General features: G+C 41.2%; 3 protein-coding genes across 5 annotated transcripts in view; 2 read left to right on the top strand and 1 right to left on the bottom strand.

The window, feature by feature from the left end:
- The window catches only part of svopa (SV2 related protein a), a 6509-nt gene extending 4277 nt beyond the window's left edge, over positions 1-2232 (top strand). Inside the window, 5 exon segments of the mRNA XM_080739424.1 lie at positions 142-246; positions 757-868; positions 973-1054; positions 1147-1236; positions 1437-2232. Coding sequence (XP_080595550.1) covers positions 142-246; positions 757-868; positions 973-1054; positions 1147-1236; positions 1437-1649 — 602 coding nt within the window. The 3' untranslated portion in view covers positions 1650-2232.
- A 150-nt stretch (positions 2233-2382) lies between these two features.
- LOC308296241 (D-amino-acid oxidase-like) lies at positions 2383-8663 on the bottom strand. 3 transcript variants are annotated; one of them, XM_080739425.1, is made up of 12 exons: positions 8543-8660; positions 7625-7820; positions 7424-7538; positions 6889-6965; positions 6317-6382; positions 5927-5981; positions 5149-5253; positions 4973-5055; positions 4367-4468; positions 3943-4060; positions 3605-3703; positions 2383-3504 (listed from the first exon to the last, which is right to left on the bottom strand). In XM_080739425.1, the coding sequence occupies exons 2-12, from the start codon at positions 7816-7818 to the stop codon at positions 3379-3381; spliced, it is 1140 nt and encodes a 379-aa protein (XP_080595551.1). In that variant the 5' UTR covers positions 7819-7820; positions 8543-8660; the 3' UTR covers positions 2383-3378. The 3 variants fall into 3 exon arrangements, 2 of the variants coding, with proteins under 2 accessions (XP_080595551.1, XP_080595552.1); XM_080739426.1 differs by lacking the exon at positions 4367-4468 and having other exon boundaries at positions 8543-8658; XR_013962610.1 differs by lacking the exon at positions 2383-3504 and having other exon boundaries at positions 3673-3703; positions 3943-4468; positions 8543-8663.
- A 1262-nt stretch (positions 8664-9925) lies between these two features.
- The window catches only part of ssh1a (slingshot protein phosphatase 1a), a 42134-nt gene continuing 29559 nt past the window's right edge, over positions 9926-22500 (top strand). The window contains exons 1-2 of the mRNA XM_080739423.1: positions 9926-10066; positions 14477-14514. Of these exons, the coding sequence (XP_080595549.1) occupies positions 9992-10066; positions 14477-14514 (113 nt within the window). The 5' untranslated portion in view covers positions 9926-9991. The remainder of the gene's footprint in view (positions 10067-14476; positions 14515-22500) is intronic.

Below are 22500 nucleotides of genomic sequence, written 5' to 3'. Positions count from 1 at the left end.
CACACACACACACACACACACACACACACACACACAGACACACACACACACACACACACACACACACACACACACACACACACACAGCAAGTTGGGAAAGTACCAAGTATAAGGTGTTTATTGTGTTGTAACTCCCTCTAGTGTCCAAAGGCAATAAGATGGAGCCCCAGTGTAGTCTGGAATGTAAATACCTCAATTCTGATGACTATAAGGACCTGTTGTGGACCACCCTTTCTGAATTCCCAGGTACACAGCATCCCAGTCTCTCTACACTGTAAAATACTGAGTGGTAATTCTAACATTGTAACATATGCGCCTTATGTCTAACCTCATGTACTGTACTACATACTGTACCAGCTGGATTGTGTTATGTGTAGATACAGTGTTTCTCTTAACGGTTTGATTTATTTTTCTCCTTGCCCTCGCCCCCTCTTTTCTTTTTCTCTTCCTGAAAACAACAAAAACGATGGAGCTAGCACAAAAACAAATTTCACCCACTTCTGACAATGAACTTGATTATGATTCTGAGAGTGTTCAAATCGGTCCATTTGTACTGTATTTGAGTTAGAAATGGATAAATGAACACTGAGGATTATACAGTGCACACACACTACACTGTGTCACTAAACGTAAATCTACCAACTAATTTTAAAACTTTTTTCTTTTCTTTTGCATTTTAAAATAATGTTATCACTTTGATGAGATTTATGGTTGATGCAGTACTTTGGGATTGATTGATTAATTTCACGTTGATAGGCTTGTTGGTGACTCTCTGGGCTATTGATCGACTTGGAAGGAGGAAGACAATGGCATTGTGCTTCTTTGTCTTCTCTATGTGCATTATTCCACTTTATGGTTGTGTTGGGAGGTAAGCTGGAACAGAGCACAAGGAAGGAATGATAATAAAATGGTAAAATCACTGATCAATCATTTATATTAATGTCAGTATTGGTGTCACAATCTCTGTTTCAGGACATCCATGACAGTGTTGATATTCATTGCCAGGGCCTTTATCGCTGGAGGATTCCAGGCTGCCTATGTGTACACTCCAGAGGTAATATAAATATACATTATAGCATTGTATACGATTTTTCAACCAGAGTAAATTTTGCTATATCCATTGTTGTATGACTTTCAAATTTGCAGGTGTACCCAACAGCAACCAGAGCTCTAGGTCTGGGAACCAGCAGCGGAATGGCAAGAGTTGGTGCCCTTATTACACCTTTTGTTGCACAGGTAATTAGACAAAGCAATTGCTGTGCTGAACAGTACACCGTACAATCATATATATTTAACTCTGAGTGTACAAATGTAACCACATGTACCTGTAAGGGTACATTAGGTTACATTTGTGTTACAAAGGGAGAAATTAACAGGAGGATTTGACCATGTACAAATGGAAGGTACGGTAACTGGTCATCCTGTATTCATTGCAGGTGATGTTGGAGTCCTCTGTATACCTGACTCTCTCAGTGTACTGTTGCTGTTGCCTATTAGCTGCCGTTGCCTCTTGTGCTCTGCCAATTGAGACAACAGGCCGGGGCCTCCAGGAATCCAGCCACCGGGAGTGGGGTCAGGAGATGACTGGCCGGGCCTCTGCTCACAGCCCAGGGGGAATCCCTCATTCCAGCTCTGGCTCTCAGGACTGAGGAGATAATGAGGGGTAGATAGATATATAGCACAGAGAAGTGTTTGGAGTGAGGACAAGGTCAGGGTCAAGAAGACCAGCTGCTCACGATGACCTGTCCTATATAGACGCCAGAGAGGGCCTGACAGCACTGTTGTGTTTTTTTTTTTTTACTTTGTCTTCAACTGCCATACTTTTGTGATTTTTGTTACCGTGTGATTTCCACACAGTCGATGATTAGAGAATATGAGTGACCTTTACTGGAATACGATCGTAAAAATGAATGATGGTAGACGGGCAAAGCTTTCCTGAAAGAGTGCCTCTGTTTTGTCCCCCCCCCCCCCCACACACATTTTGCTCTTATGAGTATGGCGCTAGAGCTAACCGTTTGAATATGGTAGTGTATTGCGGAAGAATAAAATTAGGACAGAGGATATAAATTCAAATGGCTGACTTAATTTACATATTTTCAAATAGCCTTAAAAAATTATCCTTTTCAGTTTTATGGTTGAGGCACTGCTTTTAAACTGCTGCTTTGAATATCATAAAGTTAGAGGTATACCAATAATGGCAAGGAAGCCTCTTCTAATCTAAAGTACTCAACATTAATGTTGAGTAAATTTCAATGTTCCTTTTGATCAAAGTTATCATGAGACTAAATGAGATTATATAAGGTCTGGGACTTCAGATCTAAAGATAGACTTCTGTGAAGGCACAAATTACAAAGGCAATTGTAGTGATGACATTAGGCAGTGTGTCACTCATATAAGCATTTATGTTTGTATCTTGTCTTGGAACACTGTTACATGTGGCACAGCAAAATTGTTTTACATAAAATACAGTATGCACACTAATACTCAACAGAGTATATACCAGCTATAGCAAAAGCTTCATTTATGAAATATGAACGTCACAAAATGGAATCAATGTGACTATACAAATGTTGTGAAGCTCAGTGAACCTCAAAGTGATTAAAAATATATATAATACTGAATACTTGAATATACTCACCACCCAAAGGAAATTAGCCTTGCACAGCAGGAATTACTTTTACATTGGTGAAATACATGGTTTGAATCATCTGTAACCCAAGCCAGAATGGTGCACAAATTGTTCAATGATAGATACTGGTGATGTACAAAAATGTATCCATAACCATCTTGTAAAATGGTGTATTCTGTCTTCTTCACTGAGGGAAATCTGTAAATAATGTAATATTAATACCTGGCTTGGCTGTTGTGGGTTCTTGTCCAATCTTTCGCCAAATCTCAATTTATAAATGATTACACACAAGGTATTGTCAAATCAAAATAACCTTGCGCATCTCTGGCAAGTTGACTCGTACCTGCTTGGTTCTGCTGCATTAATTGTGTGCACAGATTATTGTCACTGCACTGTATGTACGTACATGTGTTGTGTATGATACAATAAAATGTGTTTCAAAACAACACTGGATCTGCAATATTTATTAACAGTGAGTTTTAAATCGACAATATCAATCAAACGTATTATGGTAGTAGGAGTGTCACGAGTGTTAATGTTTTAATTGACTTTCAATTCATATTGATTTGTGAACAGCCTCTTTTATTTAGCTTCATTTAACCACACAACTGTCTTCCTATTATTATTTATGTCTGGAATAAGCACTCTAATAGACACTAAGGTAAAAGATGTCAGTGTTCATAATAATGATCAAGCAGCATTAATACAATGCAATATCTGACTTTGACACAGCGTGTGAGAAATGGAATTTACAAGCGAGCTCTTGACCCTTGTCCTTTTTGTTGCACAATCTGACCAAAGAGCCTTGCTGCTTCTTGGGCACAGCCTCTGTGAATGGTGAGTCCAAAACCTCCATGGCCATAGTTGTGGATAACCTGATTGAGAACAATGCTATTATACACCTGTCCATGCCTAAAATACAATCACTAAGATACAAATGAACATTGAGGCAACTTATAAAACTTGGTGACTTACCTCCATTGTAGTTGAACCAGTTTCTATGGTCTCCCTCTCCAGTCTTACTTTATTCCGAACAGGCCTGAGACCTGCCCAGTCCTCTACAATCCTGGCATGCTGATACCAGAGATTAGAAGAGCAAGTTGTATGAGGTTGCATTACCGGTACATAAAGGATTGAATGCATTTGACAAAATATACCACCCTACTACCTGTACATCAATTACACCTTAGCCTAATTTATACTTTGCAGCATGATGATGTCAATTGCTGAAAATAACAGTTTTTTCAAGTGACATAAGAGACAGTCAACTTTCTAAGTTCTCTTATACAGCCATTGATTCAATATCATGTCACCTTGAGGCTGGGCTCCAGTTTGCAAGCCTCATCCCAGATGTTCTTATGGTCAATGGAGTTGTTTGCTTCACTCCAGTTTCCCAGCTGGAATACACCTCCAACCGTCACCAAACGACTCCTGCACACAAAGAGGTATAATTTGGCCACAAAGACGATTTGTGATTCTTGGATATAAAAACACTAAATAATCAAATAAAAAGTGCAAATTAGCGAAATTAGGCTGCACGTTGGGAACTATGCCTGTTGGGAACACAGACAGACAGACAGACAGACAGACAGACAGACAGATACAGGGATTCTTTGGACTGTGCCCAATCAGTACAACACACTCAGGTCCTCTGTGACACACACACACACACACACACACACACACACACACACACACACACACATTTGCATGCATGGTATCAAACACGACACATGCTTATCTCCTTGTATGAGCCGTTCTGTCCGTGACATCAGCTGTGGTGATGTCTGTCTCTGCGTATTTTCTATGACCTTAGTATTGTGTGACGTTAGTCTCGTACTACGGACATGGGGACATAGGGACACACAAAGCCAGACGTAGGAGCGGTTAGCACCGCCCAAAAACAGGTATGCCAATAACATAATATATACTATAATATCATAATATACCAAAACGTGTATACTATGTATGAAATGTTTAAAGATTTGTTTTTGGGCTTTCTGCCTTTATTGGATAGGACAGTAGACTGACAGGAAACGGGGGAGAGACGGGGAGTGACATGCGGCAAAGGTCGCCCGGATCGGAAATCGAACCGGTGCCGCCGCCAGGCATTGATGCCGAAATGCCAATGCCAATATGGTATGCACCTGGTCCACTAGGCCACCAGGCACCCCCATGTATGAAATGTTTAAGTGCAGTAAAAATATAATGCAAGAAATATCACAAGTCACCACAGCCACACAATCTGCTGGAGTGTGAATCTAATTCTAAAAGTGTAAAAATAAGTACAAGAAATAGCTTTATTAGCTCCTGGTTAAAAATTGTAATGCTGAGCTTAACTACCCTGGGATGATATATGGTGAATTGTAGACTCCTGTGGCAGAATTATGGGTAAGAATCCAGTGCTTCAGCCAAGGTGCATCCACCTGAAATGCAAAGAAATAAAGATTAATAGCAATGGCGGTGTTCGTTATGAAAACCTACCACATACGATTTATTTCCATTCTTTGTGCTCTGACCTTCACTATCTGCCCCCGGCCTGGTTTGAGCTCAGGGTCAGGCTGGAGGTCTCCAGATCTTATTCCTGAACAATTGATGATGACATCCGCCCCCATTTCAGCCAGCTGAACACATACAGTACGAGATAAGACATACCGGTAAGCAACACTTAATATAATAATAATAATAGTTACCTACTCCTCCCGCGAGGGAAATTCAGATATCGCAGCCCAACCCAGCTGCTTTTTTTATCAGCTTTAACCCAGCTGAACTCAACCCAGTGATGCCCACAAGGAGCACAAGGGGGAAGGGGAGCAGTGATAGCTGGAGCGGGGAATCGTACCTGCGACCTCTGGGGCCTCCGGAGTCCTAGGTGTGGACACTAACCACTCAGCCACCACTGCTCAAAGTTAAATTTGCTAAAAAGTATGTGCTATTTTCCTTTCCCTTTTTAAAGCGGCAATCTGGAACTTAATGAATATAACGTTATCTTAACCATGCTTTATGGTATAAACATGTTTTTAAAAAAAAAGAAGAAGAAAAAAAGCAGATGTTTGGTTTCGCACAAGACCTGGTTTTGAATCTCAGGTGTTACAGTTACAATTACCTCTCTCCATTGGGAAAGGACACAATTTGTAGTTTTAATCTATCTTTGAATGACATGAAACAACAACTCTCTTTTAAGTGACGATGTTACAGATTGGGTATCAAATAGCATGGTATCCAGGCTGCTTGCTACGTATCAAAAGGCAATATTAAAAGCTTTCTGAAGTTCTCAAAAATAAGAGACTAACTAACCTCCTTGAAAGAATTTATTTTCCTCTGGTAAAATTTGACATTCCTCTTCTCCAACCTAAGATAATACAGTTAGAACAATAAATGCACATCAGAAAAATATATGTCATTATGCCGGTTGATGGCAGTCGATGACTGTAACTGTAGTGTTATGTATTTGCTTGTTTTAGGGTTTTAAGTGTTGCTTTGCGCTATAAAGTAACATTTAATAGTTAAGTAAGTAGGATCGAGTGAGGTACTATACGTTTATCACCATCCTTTGCTTTAGACAACATTGGAACCAATAGATGACAAAAATAGGACACTACTTGTTGCTTCTTAATCAGTTTATTCTGGCTAAGTAAGATCATGTGATGCATGCAAAATTATTTACAGAATAAGTAAATCACTCACCAATCCATAAGCCATGGTAAGTAGCTTTTTCCCTCCACCATGAGAGCAGTGTTAAACCACCCACAGCTACACAGTTGGCCACAATAGAAAAAAGTGTAGTAATAATCATATTATTATTATTATTCAAAAAGCACAGCCATGACACATTCTGTTAATACGTTTTACAAATGCAAGTCTGTAAGTTCAGATAATGAACATAGTCTAAAACATATCTGCATCTCAGATACCCGTGCCTCAGATATACACCTACAACTACTTATGCTCAACTTATTGGAGCACCACCACCGGATTCGGAGGCGACTTGTATTGTCTCTTGCACAACCAAGTTAGCGATCAAGAGTTGGACTGTGTGTGCAGACCATGTGTCTAGACATGCTGGTTTATTTCTTATTCTTTAGACAGCATGTTTTAGTAGCTATGTTGAACATTATAAACGAAAATGAATATTGTATTTTGATAATACAATATTGTTTCTGGTTCCCTTTTCACCAGTTGTTATTTGCCTCCTTCCCTACCTGGACTGAAGATCTAATTTCAACAAGAAAATGTATATGTGCAGTTGTGCACTGTACCTGTATCCAGGAAACATCTCTAGCTCTCGTTTTGTGAGATGTCTAAAGCCCAGAACAATATCTTTAAATGATGGTTCCTGCAAACCCCACAGACACACACACAAAACTGAATCAACAACTTAGATAACATTCGTTATTTCAGAAATCTCTCTCGGCTGTGCTGATTCACAGTTTGTGTATAGAAACCTCATTAAAGCCTGAGCCTTCATACAGAGCAGTCAAGTAGGGCCTCATCCATGCCATGGACCAGTTCTTTGTTTTGCTGAACAGAACCCTCTATTCAGATGGACTGGTTATTGATGGACGCTGCTTGTATAGCTATTGAATGACTGAAATTGCATTCATATAATGTTAAGACATGGATGAGTCCTTTGAGGTGAGGTTATAATTATTTACTAGCCCATTCAGACACAGCCCAAGTTTTTCATTACACAACACCTTTGGGTTGTAAAAATGCTTGCTGTGCCAATCAAATGTTGCACATTTATCTTACTAGGTAAATATATAATTTTTCCATGGGCACAGTTATACTCACTGGTGCAGGCTCCCTGCAGACATTGTAGCCAGACTGAAGGAATACACCCATTTTTATTGAGTCGGAGGAACTGAGGAAGCTCAGCAAGTAGTCAAATGTCTCTTTATTCCATTGTCTAAACAAATTAAAGCATTACATTGATCAATGTTTTATTTAAAGAGTGCTAAATATATTTATCAGAGTAAATCCCGATGCACTTACGTCTCCTGGACATTTCCCTTGTCATAGAGGTATGGTTGCCAGAAACCAGCAGCTCCATCACTAGTAGTCAGAGGAGTAAAACGGTCTGCATAGACCTCAATGGTCAATGGACTGACAATGGAGTGGTACTGCTCATATATGCTCTGGGCTGTTGACAGCCCAATGACACCTGCTCCAATCACTGCCACTCTCATGTCTGTAATTATGGGCAATATTTATATGTAAACAATAAGAATAAATGTACCTGTAGATTGTGTGTGTGGGAGAGAGAGAGAGAGAGAGAGAGAGAGAGAGCGAGAGAGAGAGAGAGAGAGAGAGAGAGAGAGAGAGAGAGAGAGAATAGTCTATGCACATATATACATACACATATCCATATACAAATATACGGTACATTACAACATATAGGTCTACATATAGGCCTATGGTAAGACAGTCAGTCGTTTTCTGATCCTATCCACTTTCACCTGACTGAGCCTGTGACACAACCATGGAATGATAAACAATTCAAACAATAAAAACATCAACAACAACACTAACGTGTGTGCAAGTGTGTTCATTTGCAAGCCTTGCTAAGTAACCCTATACCAGCTGTGTAACATTAAAGCAATCACTGTACAACAACTTCTAATTAATAATGCTGGTCACAGCCAATAGGTTGCGTCACTGCTTGACTATTTTTTCTTCCTATCGCCAAAATAAAAGTCTGGGTTTCCGAGGCTACTGCTTGACTGACTGCATTTTTTAGAACGGCATATGTTGTTTGTAACAAGTGTTCTTTCACTTTCACACAATATAAAAGTAGCTATACGCAAACCTGCATAACAGCAATCATCGACCTGCAAAGGTTATAGACATAGAGCGCAACGGTTTGCTTAATATGTTACAATATAAAGTGAGAGAGAAACATGTTCCATTTACCTTCCAAGTTGTACGTTTACAACTCGATTCTCCCAATTAAAATGCGGAGTATGGTGTGCGAGCTGTCACATGGTATCGCCGAGAGTCCAACCCTTAACCCTAGATGGCCTGCCCAGGGCAGAGCCTTGTATATAGAGAGTCGCGCCACCTCCATTCACTTCATGGGGCCAGGTCTTCTACATACACATCTATTAGCGAATAGTGACATAGCGCGAAACGGAAGTTTACATAATGCATTGGAGTCTGAGGTGACATTTCAGTTACATGGAACACGTGACTGCCTGGCACTGTTTCTGACCCCGCATTGGCAGAACTCTCTATACAAGGCTCTGGCCCAGAGCATAGAGGTAATGGTCCAGGGTCCAGTGTGGTAGTAGGTAGTAAGTAGGCCTAACTCTAATTTCCTGAAGAGCGTCAGGGGTGGGTAGGAACATGGCATTGGGTGGCTAGCCCAGTGGTTCTCACTCAAACTTGTTCATGTCGAGGACCCCTAAATTGAGACTTATTAGCCGACGGACCCCCATTTGAAAATATATGCCAGGGGCAGGGACCCCCATAAGAGAAGATGTTTATGCCTCTAGGAATAGCAGTGATTCAAGTATGAGTAACTGGAGTCAGTCTGCTGCTCCTGTCTCCAGTGATTCCCAACCATTTTAATTTCAAGGACCCCCATAGGCTATATGGACCCCCATTTGGCATTTATATTTCTGAGACCATGTTGTAAAATCAATATTAATTTAACTCTGAGAGTGTACAAATTGCATTGTTCCATTTGTACAGTTATGAGTAAGAGTTAAAGACTCATAAGGGATGGTGGTGTGATGTGATATATTAATTTTTTAATTAGTTGATTAAATTATCTTAGAATTTGATTAAAGTAGCCTATATGTTATCAAATTATTATCGATGGCTTACAAGTAGACTACAATGTTATTACATAATTCAATTCAAAGGAGCTATATTGGCATGAGAAAACATACGTTTACATTGCCAAAGCAGTAGGCTACTTTTACTTCTATCTCAGAGGCAAATATTGTACTTTTACTCCACTACAATTATTTGAAAACTTTAGTTTAATAGGCTATTAGTTACTTTGCAGGTGTAAATTATAATATTTTAAAACATCCATAAGCCACTTTAGCCTTATTTAGGCTATTTGAAAAATAGCTTCGCGATATGTGAGCTTATAGATCTGCTATTTTCAAACATTTTTTGTAGGCCTACTTTTACTTTAGGTACTTTAAGTACATTTTGATGCCAACTGAACACGTTCATACTTTTACTCAAGTACATTTTTAATTCCGGACTTCCACGTTGCAGTATTGATACTTTTACTCAAGTAAAAAAATAATGTGAGTACTCTTTCCACCACCGCTCTCAGACTCTCATCCATCCTCCGTCGTTAGCCCACGAGCGGCCAGTGCATCCTCGACTCCCAAGTCCCAACAAATGGCGTTGGTGACTCTCCAGCGTTCCCCGACCCCCAGCGCTGCATCCACCGCCAGCACTACCACCGCGGGGGAGGTAAGAGATGGACGTGGGTCTAAAGAGGTTCAAGGATGGAGAAAAGCGTTTTTGGAGACACGGAGGATGACTGTGAAGGGAATGTGGCGCTATAGTCAGTCAGTCAGTCAGTCAGTCAGTCAGCCAGGCCCACTGAATGAAGCTAAGCTAGCATATTCAGCCAGCGAATATGCTATATAGCTAGCTACATAACGTCTTTAATCTGTAGTCAAACATGTTGATATAATTTGCTGCCTGTCCTCCACAGTCCACAGTGTCCACACACACACACAAACATAGCTGCCATTCGTAGGAACCCGTAGGAGCTGTGAACGTTGGCGTCTCTTTACTTTGGCTAGGGACCAAGAGGTTCAGTACAAGAGGTCGAGGAGCATGGAGCTTAGGATAGCAGCAAAATGCATTAAATGTGTTGCTGCTGCTTACTACCTTTTAAGGATGTACCTGACTGACTGACATTCCACATCATCATGTATCAATCGTCCCCCCCCCCCCCAACATGTTCTCCCACATTATAGGCTCGGTTAGCCAAACGCCACTGCAGTCTGCAGATGTCATAATTTGGTCCTCATCCATAGGTTAAATGATAATGTACAGAATGATTTATATCATCTACTTGCATGATAAAACTTTTTAGGTAAAGGGTGGCAGGGACCAAGATATATTTCCATTTCTTGTGGTCTTCTGCTTTGATAACTATAACAAGGAAAGGGGTGTCTGTTATTCATAGTCATGTGGAAAGAGTCAGCTCATATTCCAAATTATAGACCAATTGGCAAGAGGATGTGAGGTGAATGGTCGCCTCACAATGAGAATTATGTGTTATGTTCATCATTGAACCGTTGCCATTGCCATAAACGAATATTTTCACATTGATATTTTCAACTGCAGTAATGTAAGACAGGGTTGTCTCTTTTGAGTTTCACAATGTTTTGTTCTACCAGTTGGGGGAGCTAAGTCCTAGCTAAAAACAAGATAACTCTTTAATCCAGCCTATTATATATGACAACTGCACTGGTAAAAGAAGAAAACATTTTTGTAGAGGGGTAGATGGTTTATTTTTAACCACAGGTGTTTAAATTAGCTTTTGTTTAGAGTTGTTTATTTTAGATCTAAGTATAGGTTATAGGGTTTGTTTCACTGAACTAGAGTATTTAAACAACACAGCTTTGTAGTCTCATAGTGTGGCATGAGATGAATAAGTTCTGCTAGTTTTTTGCATTAGTTTGACAAGCTTTCAATGGCTAGTAGTCCTCTCATTCACTGTCACAAGTGTAGTTATTGTGGTCCAGCACCTCCTGAGGTGGAAATGACCAGCCTGGAGGCTGCTGCAGCTATGATGTCATCTTATGAGGGGTGGAGGGGTGCAGCTACTGAAGGAAGGAAGGAACTGGTGGAAAAAACAATATAGGTAATCGTCAGTTTAGAAGACTGTGATGTGAGACAGTGATCTTTGTGAGATTATTATTAGTCATTGCATACTCTACTACTCTTATACAGATGCCTCTGTATTTCAGACTGATTTGCTCTTCTCTGCAAACAATTTGCTATTTTTATTTATTTATTATTAGTCCACCCTAAAGGTGGCAGGAGGTGGCATTCTCATTTTTCTATTTTTCTATTCTATCTTACTGCTTCTGTCAGGGTTTCTATGCTACTAAAACATGACTGGAATTTAAATTGTTGTCTGTTGAACGAAGCAATGTGAAAGAAAAGAGGCTACACTTGTAGTAGTAACTGCAAGTGAACAGCAACATCACTACACTTAAGAATATTTTCAGTTGTTACAATGATGAGAATTTATTTGTGCACCTATCTGGGCTGTGACCTCTATTATCTGAGTCACCCATCATGGTCTCTCATCAATTTACCTTTTATTTAGGTCTAGACATTTCTTTTCCCTAACTTATGCTTTCCAGTGTGAACATATGAGATCAGCATTATTCCACAGTGTTGGTTACACTAATTTAAAATGAATGAAAAACATTTTAATGAGCTTTATCTGGAGATACGGTTGCTTTTTACTGAACCACCTAATATAGGAAATATTATCTGTACATTAACATCTTAAAATAGGTGAAGCTTTGGTTTACTTCTTTAGAATTCACATCCCAACATTGTCTGATGCCCCTTTAGGCTAATGTTGACACTATACAGTCACAGTGTATATACTTTACTACTGTCCCAATACAATGAATCCATCTGTGGTGATAATAATGGCTATTCTCACTATGTAGTGCAACTCACCTCTCTTAGAATGCAGGAGAACAGTTATCCTGTATCATATTACTCTCATGATGAAATGTATTAAACTATTGTTCTTTTTTTATATAGGTCAGATGTACACTGTACTTTTCATGTGTACATCTGCTAAACTAATTTTGCAGTTCATACAATACCACGATTCTAATTTGTATGGAACATTAAGACCACTTGTGTAACACCCTGGATTCCAACCAACCATTCTAAAAAAAAAAAAAAGCCAAATCTTTCGACCAAAAAACAATTTTTCCCATAACTCTCAAAAAAGAAAAAGCCAAAAATCGCTAGGGGATATATTTTAGGCTTTTGGTCTTCAGGTAGAGGCTCTGAGTCACTCTTCTACCCTTTTACCCCACAATTACCACGATCCGGCACCAATGTAACACACACACGGGTTTCAAAGCCAGGTCTCCTGTGTAGTAATAGGGAGTATTAGGGACGCTGAAATGCCTAAAAGGGAATCCCCTTGGTCAGAAGAGATTCAGGCTTTTGATTTTCAGGCAGAGCTGTTTGGTTCAGAGTTTTACATTCAAATTACGGTCAATATAATATATAATTTGTACCATTCCATAATAATTCTGCCATTGCCAGCCCAACTTAGTAATGACTATTGTCATTTAGGATTAGGTAATCTGAAAGCCTACAGACTTTGTCAAGCCACTCAGGTTAACAGAATACTTCAACCCCAAAATGATCATTTACTCACCCTGTGATGGTTTAAAGGACAACTTTGTTTTTTTACAACAAGGGTTAATATTTTAGATTGTAATTAGAGAAAAGAAAAGATGAGTGTTAGAATGTCTTCATTTACTGCTTTCTATTGTTTTAGTGATTTTAGTATTTTGATTTCACTGGGTGGGGGCATGCGTACACGTGGCTAAATATCTATTTTTAGACACAATAAGGCGTCAATTTCTTAAAATAGGGTCCGTGTTTGAAAACGGCAAAATATCATAAAGAATTGTTTATAAATGGTCACAGTGTAAACCCAAGTGTCCTTTATCTATTATGCTTAATACTTCCAATACATTGCTGTTAAGCTGAAGAAAATATATTACTTTCTAAATCACTTCCGGTGTAAAGTTAAACCGTTACCGTTTCATACAATTGGGAGTTGGGAGGGTTGCACGCCGGGCATGCCTGTGGGGATCACGGCGTGGGCAAGGTGTGTGCATTGTTTTTTTTTAGTTTTTTTTTTTACAATACTTTTCTGTGAAATAGTGATATTCTATAAATACTGAGGACACGGACTGGGTATAAGACACTTCGTTGGGGTTACACTGTGAGCGTTGTTTTTGAGTTTATAAACGGATGTTTGATAAAGTTTAGCTGTTTTTACGCAAGTCAGGAACGATGCAACTTGGGAATGCTTACCCCACCTAGCAGGACTACCCGCTGTACCCCTTTGTCCATTTCCCTTTTATGCCCATATATGTGTCGGCATGCCCAAATAAGGAGTCCAGGCCTGTGTACTGACTGACATGATATTGATTAAATCAGGGTATTCCATTATGGGAATTTTCTGATTTATCAATATTTTTTGGAGATGCACTGATCCGACTGACTTTCCACTCTGTGGATTATAGGATAGGATTGGATTGACCCCCATCTTTTCACATTCTCAATAACGATTGTTTTTATCACTAGATTATAGTACAGTAAAACGATACAAGTAGGTTGGTGAGACTGAGTTCTGCAGAATAATAATATAATAATAGAAAATATACATTTTCATGGTGGACAAAAGTCATTTGAGGTTGAAGTATTCCTTTAAGTCAATGTATTTTGTATTGTACATTTATTATACATTTATTGTACATTTATTACCGTATTTTCCGGACTATAAGGCGCACTTAAAAGCCTTTAATTTTCTCAAAAAACTACAGTGCGCCTTATAGTCCAGTGCGCCTTATATATGGATCATTCATTGACATTGACATTCCGTTTAGCACAGCTCCATCTGTTGGATGCATAAGCGTCTATTATGTGCGCCTTATAGTCAGGTGCGCCTTATATATGAAAACAGTTTGAAAATAGACCATTCATTGACAGTGCGCCTTATAGTCAGGTGCGCCTTATAGTCCAGAAAATACTGTATATATTATTGTAATATTTAATATGTGATATGTTTCCCTCTTATCTGTATTTCAGGATTTGGGGAGTGATGATGAACGGCGAATAAATGTGAGGTAAGTTTAACTAAACCTCAAATTTCATACGATAAAATTACGTCATACGTATTACCTGAATCCAGTGTAAAGCTTTGACAATAACATTGCCCCGTGGTCACCAGTCATACAAGCACATAAATAAATACAAGTTTAAATGGTATAAGATTGGCGGTTCTGGACAACCGCAATTGACTCAATGCGGGCAGATGAATGTCCCTCGGGGTAAAACAGCGACGTGTGCACAGAGGTTGAAGTCGGTCAGTCGGACCATTCTCGAGATATGTGAAATTGTGAATAACAGACGGACATACAGACATTTACTTTAAATTTGTATTAGTATACTATGGGATTTGAAGTTGTAGTCCCATAGCCCAGACAGACAGTGGTTATTAATGCATGTATATGGAATAGTTACTAGTCAACTAGTATATGCATTATTATCCCTGCCAAGAGGCTGGAACGACCTACAGCGAGGGATTATGTTTTCACTCCTGTGAGTCTGTTTATCTGTCTGTCTGTAAACAGCTCATCTTTGGCACTGTTGGACTAATTGGTGTGAAATTATATTTGCATGCACACTCCCAGATTTTTCAAATGGTTTGGCCTATAACTCTTGAACAGTAGGTTTTCCCTTGGATTCCTTGGATCAGGATGCAACTCACCACATAGGCCACACCCATTTCTGCCTGATTTCTGGACATTTTGTGTTTTCTTCCAAACAGAATTTTTGATACTACCCCTACAAAATTCACACACATTATCGTGTGCGCAAGATGTATCAGTCATATTTAGCAGACTCTATTCCAATTGACTATTTATTTTTTAGATTTCTTTTTCATATAAAATATGAAACTTATGTTCTATTCTAGAGATGTTCTATATCTAGAGAAGTAAATTGGGTCAGCCCATGTTTTTTTTTTTCACTTTGTATGTCTCTTACATGACATTAACACATGGAATATGATTGGTGTTTGTGTGAATGAATCATTGGCGATCTTCTGTTTTCATCACTGTTTTTTTATTCATCAAGAACTTGACCAACAGTATTATGAATTATGACATTTCCCTTTGTTACAACCAGTAAGACTCCCTAATCGGGAGATAAGCGACCGTTGGTCGCTTATCTCCTGTCACACTGCTGACATCAGTATGACATCACACCGTACACAAATGACCCTTATATAAGACCGGCATTATCTACCGACAGATTAGTAACAAGATGTCAAAATCGTTGAAGGTTGAATCTCCAGATATGGAGATAACCAACACATCACTCCATATATGGAGATAACCGACGAATCTCACTAAGTCTGACCTCACAAGCCCCATATTTGGACACGAACAACATATAACTCCATATATAGAGACATAGCTGCTGACATCAGTATGACATCACACTGCTGACATCAGTATGACATCACACCGTACACAAATGACCCTTATATAAGACCGGCATTATCTACCGACAGATTAGATGCAAGCAGGATCTTGACTCTGACACAACTCATCGGCTCATAAGCTGGTTCTCCCTCCATATATGGAGATAACCGACGAATCTCACTAAGTCTGACCTCACAAGCCCCATATTTGGACACGAACAACATATAACTCCATATATAGACTATAGAGACATAGCTGCTGACATCAGTATGACATCACACTGCTGACATCAGTATGACATCACACCGTACACAAATGACCCTGACGGCACACACCAAGCAGTGTGATGTCATACTGATGCGGAGATATGAGCAGGGCAAAGGTGTGACGTGTGACCGACGGACGGACGGACGGCCGGTGGAGGTTTTGATACCAGTAAGACTCCCTAATCGGGAGACCAGTAAGACTCCCTAATCGGGAGATAAGCGACCGTTGGTCGCTTATCTCCACAAATAGGCCAAAAGTTTGTTTTACCAATTATCAAGAAATACGGGCAGTTGACAGTTTGCCATGGTTACTCATTGAAGTTGAATCTCCATATATGGAGATAACCTACGCATCACACTAAGTCTGACCTCACCAGCCCATATTTGGGCATGAGCAACTTATGTCTCCATATATGGAGATATGATGACATCACACAGTCCTCAGCCGATGATGTGGCGTGATGTCATACAATACACAAACGAGCCCTACAGTATAAAGGGCCAATTCTTGCCAGGAAAGAAGCATTTCTTCGACTCAGACCTTATCGCCAGGGTTGGCTTATAGCAGTTGTCGGTAGGACCATATATGGATTCTGTTAGTGTGGATCTCCTAACAGGGCATCATCTGGGATACCATCCCTTTTATGTCCATATATGGAGATCCCTAACAGAATCCCTTTCATGCCCATATATGGAGATCCTAACAGAATCCCTTTTATGCCCATATATGGAGATCCCTAACAGCATCCCTTTTATGCCCATATATGGAGATCACTAACAGCTAACAGAATCCCTTTTATGCCCATGTATGGAGATCCCTAACAGAATCCCTTTTATGCCCATATATGGAGATCCCTACAGGGATTGACACTAACGGTTGCCCGACTGCCCGGGGCAAGTAAAAAAAGAGGTCGGGCAGGTGAAGTTTGCTACGGGGTTGCCCGACAGGGCAAGTGCACATTTTGAGTTACAATAATGAGATCTGTGCCTACTTGAACAGGGCTAGTGTTCCGTTCCGTCTCTCTCTCTATCTCACTCTCGCTCCCCCCCCCCTCCCAAGTCCATCCCTCCACACACACACACACACACACACACACACACACACACACACACACACACTGAACGAACGTGCAGCCAGTGGCTCATAGACTGTAAAAACAGTGGCTACTTGAGCTAGCAGTCGAAAACAGCTACTCTACAAGGCGTGCAAATTCACATTATGCTAAAGCATGGCCAGATTAATGCACACGCTTTACGGTGGGGAGAAAGTGAAAGAAGACAGAACTATTCCCGTAAAAGTGCCAAAATCTATAGCAAAGGCTGCTGAAGAAGGAGCGCTCGAGCGCTAAATCGCTAAAAATGTCCGCGAATCGTCTATTTTCCGTGCGAAGCGTCTAATATGTCCGTGCTATCAACAGTGCCTTTCTGATGTTTCCATCCCTGTTGGTAGCCAGCCACACACATCCATACTATTGCGCTACATAATGCATTTAATCATGAGCAGCATGTTTGTCCACTGCAGTCTGTCTGTTAGCGTTCTGTGCTAAGATAAGTACATCTCCAACTTGTCTGCTGTCCCTTTGTCCACTGCAGTCTGTCTGTTAGCGTTCTGTGCTAAGATAAGTACATCTCCAACTTGTCTGCTGTCCAGTCACGTGTTCCAGGTTTTGTTTGTGAGAGAGAAACAAGCAACCTAGGTCTATGATTTTTGTTTTTATTATTATTATTTTGTGTGTGTGTGTGTGTGTGGGGTGGGGTGGGGGGGGGGGGGGGGGGGCAAGTGGCCAAGACCTGAGGGCAAGTAGATCATGATGACCTGTACTTGCCCGACGGGCAAGTGCCTCTGAGACCTTAGTGTCAACCCCTGCCCTAACAGAATCCCTTTTATGCCCATATATGGAGATCCCTAACAGAATCCCTTTTATGCCCATATATGGAGATCCCTAACAGAATCCCTTTTATGCCCATATATGGAGATCCCTAACAGAATCCCTTTTATGCCCATATATGGAGATCCCTAACAGAATCCCTTGTATGCCCATATATGGAGATCCCTAACAGAATCCCTTTTATGCCCATATATGGAGATCCCTAACAGAATCCCTTTTATGCCCATATATTATGGAGAAATCCCTGCTCTGAGTATCTGACATCAGTGTGATGTCACCTGTTTATGCCCATATATGGAGATCCCTGCTCTGCGTATCTGGTTGCTATGGTAAACAGTTGGTTGCTAGGGTAAAAAAACATGGTTTGCTACGGTAAACAGTTGATTGCTAGGGTAAACAGTTGGTTGCTAGGGTAAAACCATGGTTGCTAAGGTGGTTGCTAACGTACACTAACAAACCAGCAACAACAGACTGTTGCCACAGCAACGTACACAAAGGTTTGTGTACACATGTGGTGTGATGTCATACTGATGCGGAGATATGAGCAGGGCAAAGGTGTGACGTGTGACCGACGGACGGACGGACGGACGGACGGACGGACGGCCGGTGGAGGTTTTCATAGTAAACTGCTCCCTGACGGTCGCAATAAGCGACCGTTGGTCGCTTATCTCCACAAATAGGCCAAAAGTTTGTTTTACCAATTATCAAGACATACGGGCAGTTGACAGTTTGCCATGGTTACTCATTGAAGTTGAATCTCCATATATGGAGATAACTTACGCATCACACTAAGTCTGACCTCACCAGCCCATATTTGGGCATGAGCAACTTATGTCTCCATATATGGAGATATGATGACATCACACAGTCCTCAGCCGATGATGTGGCGTGATGTCATACAATACACAAACGAGCCCTACAGTATAAAGGGGCAATTCTTGCCAGGAAAGAAGCATTTCTTCGACTCAGACCTTATCGCCAGGGTTGGCTTATAGCAGCTGTCGGTAGGACCATATATGGATTCTGTTAGTGTGGATCTCCTAACAGGGCATCATCTGGGATACAATCCCTTTTATGCCCATATATGGAGATCGCTAACAGAATCCCTTTCATGCCCATATATGGAGATCCCTAACAGAATCCCTTTTATGCCCATATATGGAGATCCCTAACATAATCCCTTTTATGCCCATATATGGAGATCCCTAACAGAATCCCTTTTATGCCCATATATGGAGATCCCTAACAGAATCCCTTTTATGCCCATATATGGAGATCCCTAACAGAATCCCTTGTATGCCCATATATGGAGATCCCTAACAGAATCCCTTTTATGCCCATATATGGAGATCCCTAACAGAATCCCTTTTTTGCCCATATATTATGGAGAAATCCCTGCTCTGAGTATCTGACATCAGTGTGATGTCACCTGTTTATGCCCATATATGGAGATCCCTGCTCTGCGTATCTGGTTGCTATGGTAAACAGTTGGTTGCTAGGGTAAAAAAACATGGTTGCTATGGTAAACAGTTGGTTGCTAGGGTAAACAGTTGGTTGCTAGGGTAAAACCATGGTTGCTAAGGTGGTTGCTAACGTACACTAACAGACCAGCAACAACAGACTGTTGCCACAGCAACGTACACAAAGGTTTGTGTACACATGTGGTGTGATGTCATACTGATGCAGAGATATGAGTAGGCGTGGGGCGGTATCGACATTTTGTTACCGCGATTACCGTCTTCCCATTTACCGCCGGTATTGCGGTAATTACCGCACCCCGTATCTATTATTTAAGGTTCGGTGATAAGCCAAAATATTCTTCCCAAAAGTCACCTCTCCACAGCCTGACTGCCCGAGTTATACTTCCCCGTACAGCACAGCGGGTTTGGCTTTGAAAGGAGCAGATCTACAAGCTCACAACACGTCGCATCCGCGACGCGTTCTGAGCTTTTAGATCTGCACTCGGGTTACCATAGTAACGGTAGCTACTTGGGCTTTTAAGACACAGACTGCTGTGTGTGAACAAACCAGAAGAGAGACGGAGACGGGTAGTCAGATCGTGTACAGTGATTAACTCACGTCTGAAATCGCAGCGATTGAGTGCTGATATATACAGGTTTTAGTGACAAGACTTGACAGAAAAGGTTATAAAATCGGCGACGGGGCACAACGGGCGAGTCGGCGCGAAGCGGTGGGAAAAGTAAAAGATAGTTTCATTTTCGGTTTTAGTCCACGCGGTCCGCGCTCCGCCTGTAATCCGTATGAATAAAAAACAAAATGCCACAAGGTAGTACTGCCACAACAAAAAGCATGTATTAACTCTTAGCCAGCCAAATCGCCTTCCATCGCCATTTGGAGGAGGGTGAGGCAGCCAGATCGCCAAACGTCGCCTTGGGGATCATTTTCTGATTTTTTGGGTATTTTTTTGACATTTTTTGAGCTATAAATGACCATTCTAGCTTCATATAAGCTTCAGCAATGATTTTGCGATGGAAGTGACGTCATCGCCGGAAACCGGAAATCGAGCGTGTCCCACATGTACACAAGCATATATTTTTACATTGGAAGCCATTACAGCAACTCGGCTCTATCTCACGTTCAAAACGTCGGATCTTGATCCGGTTTGAAGGCTCTGTGCGTCAATTGGGCATCTAAGGCACATAGTCGATAATTTTTTAAGAGAATACGGCGCGCGTATGGCGTGCACGGGTCCCGGGCCGTTCCATGCTAACGCTAATGCTAAGTGAATGGACTGGTTGCTAATTTGAGGCCTTCTAGCAATCGCCAGAGACCTTAATCGCTGGCGACATCTAGTGTACACTATATAGACTACAGCCTACCAAAATGTCATGCATATAAGGGAGATCTACTGTGACTCTGAAAAATTAATAATATTCCTGGCAGTATAGGCGCAAAAGCATATTGTAAATGGCTGTGTATTTAACATACTTGTGTTGTGTGGATTACAGTCAGAGAAAGTTTACGCTTCTCCGTGCTCCCTACTACGAGGCTGCTGCTGTAGACTGTCTCCGAGTCGAGTGACGTATGTGGCTTCCAAACCATAGACGTTCCAAACCTGTGGTACACGGCCCAGAGCAGAGCAGCATGGAGCGCATGCGGTCCTCGCTTCTCCCCCGTTTTAAAACTCGCTTGTTTTCAATAAAAAATAGACTATTTTGACCGTGGTAAGGACCCTGCCACCGCGGTAGGCCTCGGTATACCGTGGTACGGCGGTACGGCGGTTACCGCCCCCAACCCTAGATATGAGCAGGGCAAAGGTGTGACGTGTGACGTGTGACCGACGGACGGACGGACGGCCGGTGGAGGTTTTCATAGTAAACTGCTCCCTGACGGTCGCAACTAAACTGCGACCTGACGGTCGCAATAATGCTACAAAATCAGGTCTTTACTGCCTCATTAGTGTCAGAGCTTGTCCAGCCGTCGTGTTATGGTGCAGGCTGTAGGACACAGAAAGTCTCTCTTAGACCCTTTTGTCACTATGTCTTTTGTTTGAATCTGACATTATAGTCTTTCTGTCGCTGCTGAAAACAGGATGCCTGAAAACAGGTCACAGCTTCCTGCCCTACTGTGGACAACAACAAATACAGGAGGAACAGGCCAGCCTGTGGCATCAAAGATGGCAATGTAATACTGGTAACTAACTATCAGCAATCTTCATCACAGGAAGTGGTGAGGTGGCATAGGTAGATAATTGCGACCGTTAGGGAGCAGTTTACTATGAAAACCTCCACCGGCCGTCCGTCCGTCCGTCCGTCACACGTCACACGTCACACCTTTGCCCTGCTCATATCTCCGCATCAGTATGACATCACACCACATGTGTACACAAACCTTTGTGTACGTTGCTGTGGCAACAGTCTGTTGTTGCTGGTCTGTTAGTGTACGTTAGCAACCACCTTAGCAACCATGGTTTTACCCTAGCAACCAACTGTTTACCCTAGCAACCAACTGTTTACCATAGCAACCATGTTTTTTTTACCCTAGCAACCAACTGTTTACCATAGCAACCAGATACGCAGAGCAGGGATCTCCATATATGGGCATAAACAGGTGACATCACACTGTCAGATACTCAGAGCAGGGATTTCTCCATAATATATGGGCATAAAAGGGATTCTGTTTGGGATCTCCATATATGGGCATAAAAGGGATTCTGTTAGGGATCTCCATATATGGGCATACAAGGGATTCTGTTAGGGATCTCCATATATGGGCATAAAAGGGATTCTGTTAGGGATCTCCATATATGGGCATAAAAGGGATTCTGTTAGGGATCTCCATATATGGGCATAAAAGTGATTCTGTTAGGGATCTCCATATATGGGCATAAAAGGGATTCTGTTAGGGATCTCCATATATGGACATAAAAGGGATTCTGTTAGCTGTTAGTGATCTCCATATATGGGCATAAAAGGGATGCTGTTAGGGATCTCCATATATGGGCATAA

Source organism: Nannobrachium achirus, assembly GCF_963921795.1.
Source record: "Nannobrachium achirus genome assembly, chromosome: 12".
NCBI lineage: Eukaryota > Metazoa > Chordata > Actinopteri > Myctophiformes > Myctophidae > Nannobrachium > Nannobrachium achirus.
Note: the sequence above shows the minus strand (reverse complement) of the source record. Positions and strands in the feature narration are given on the sequence as shown.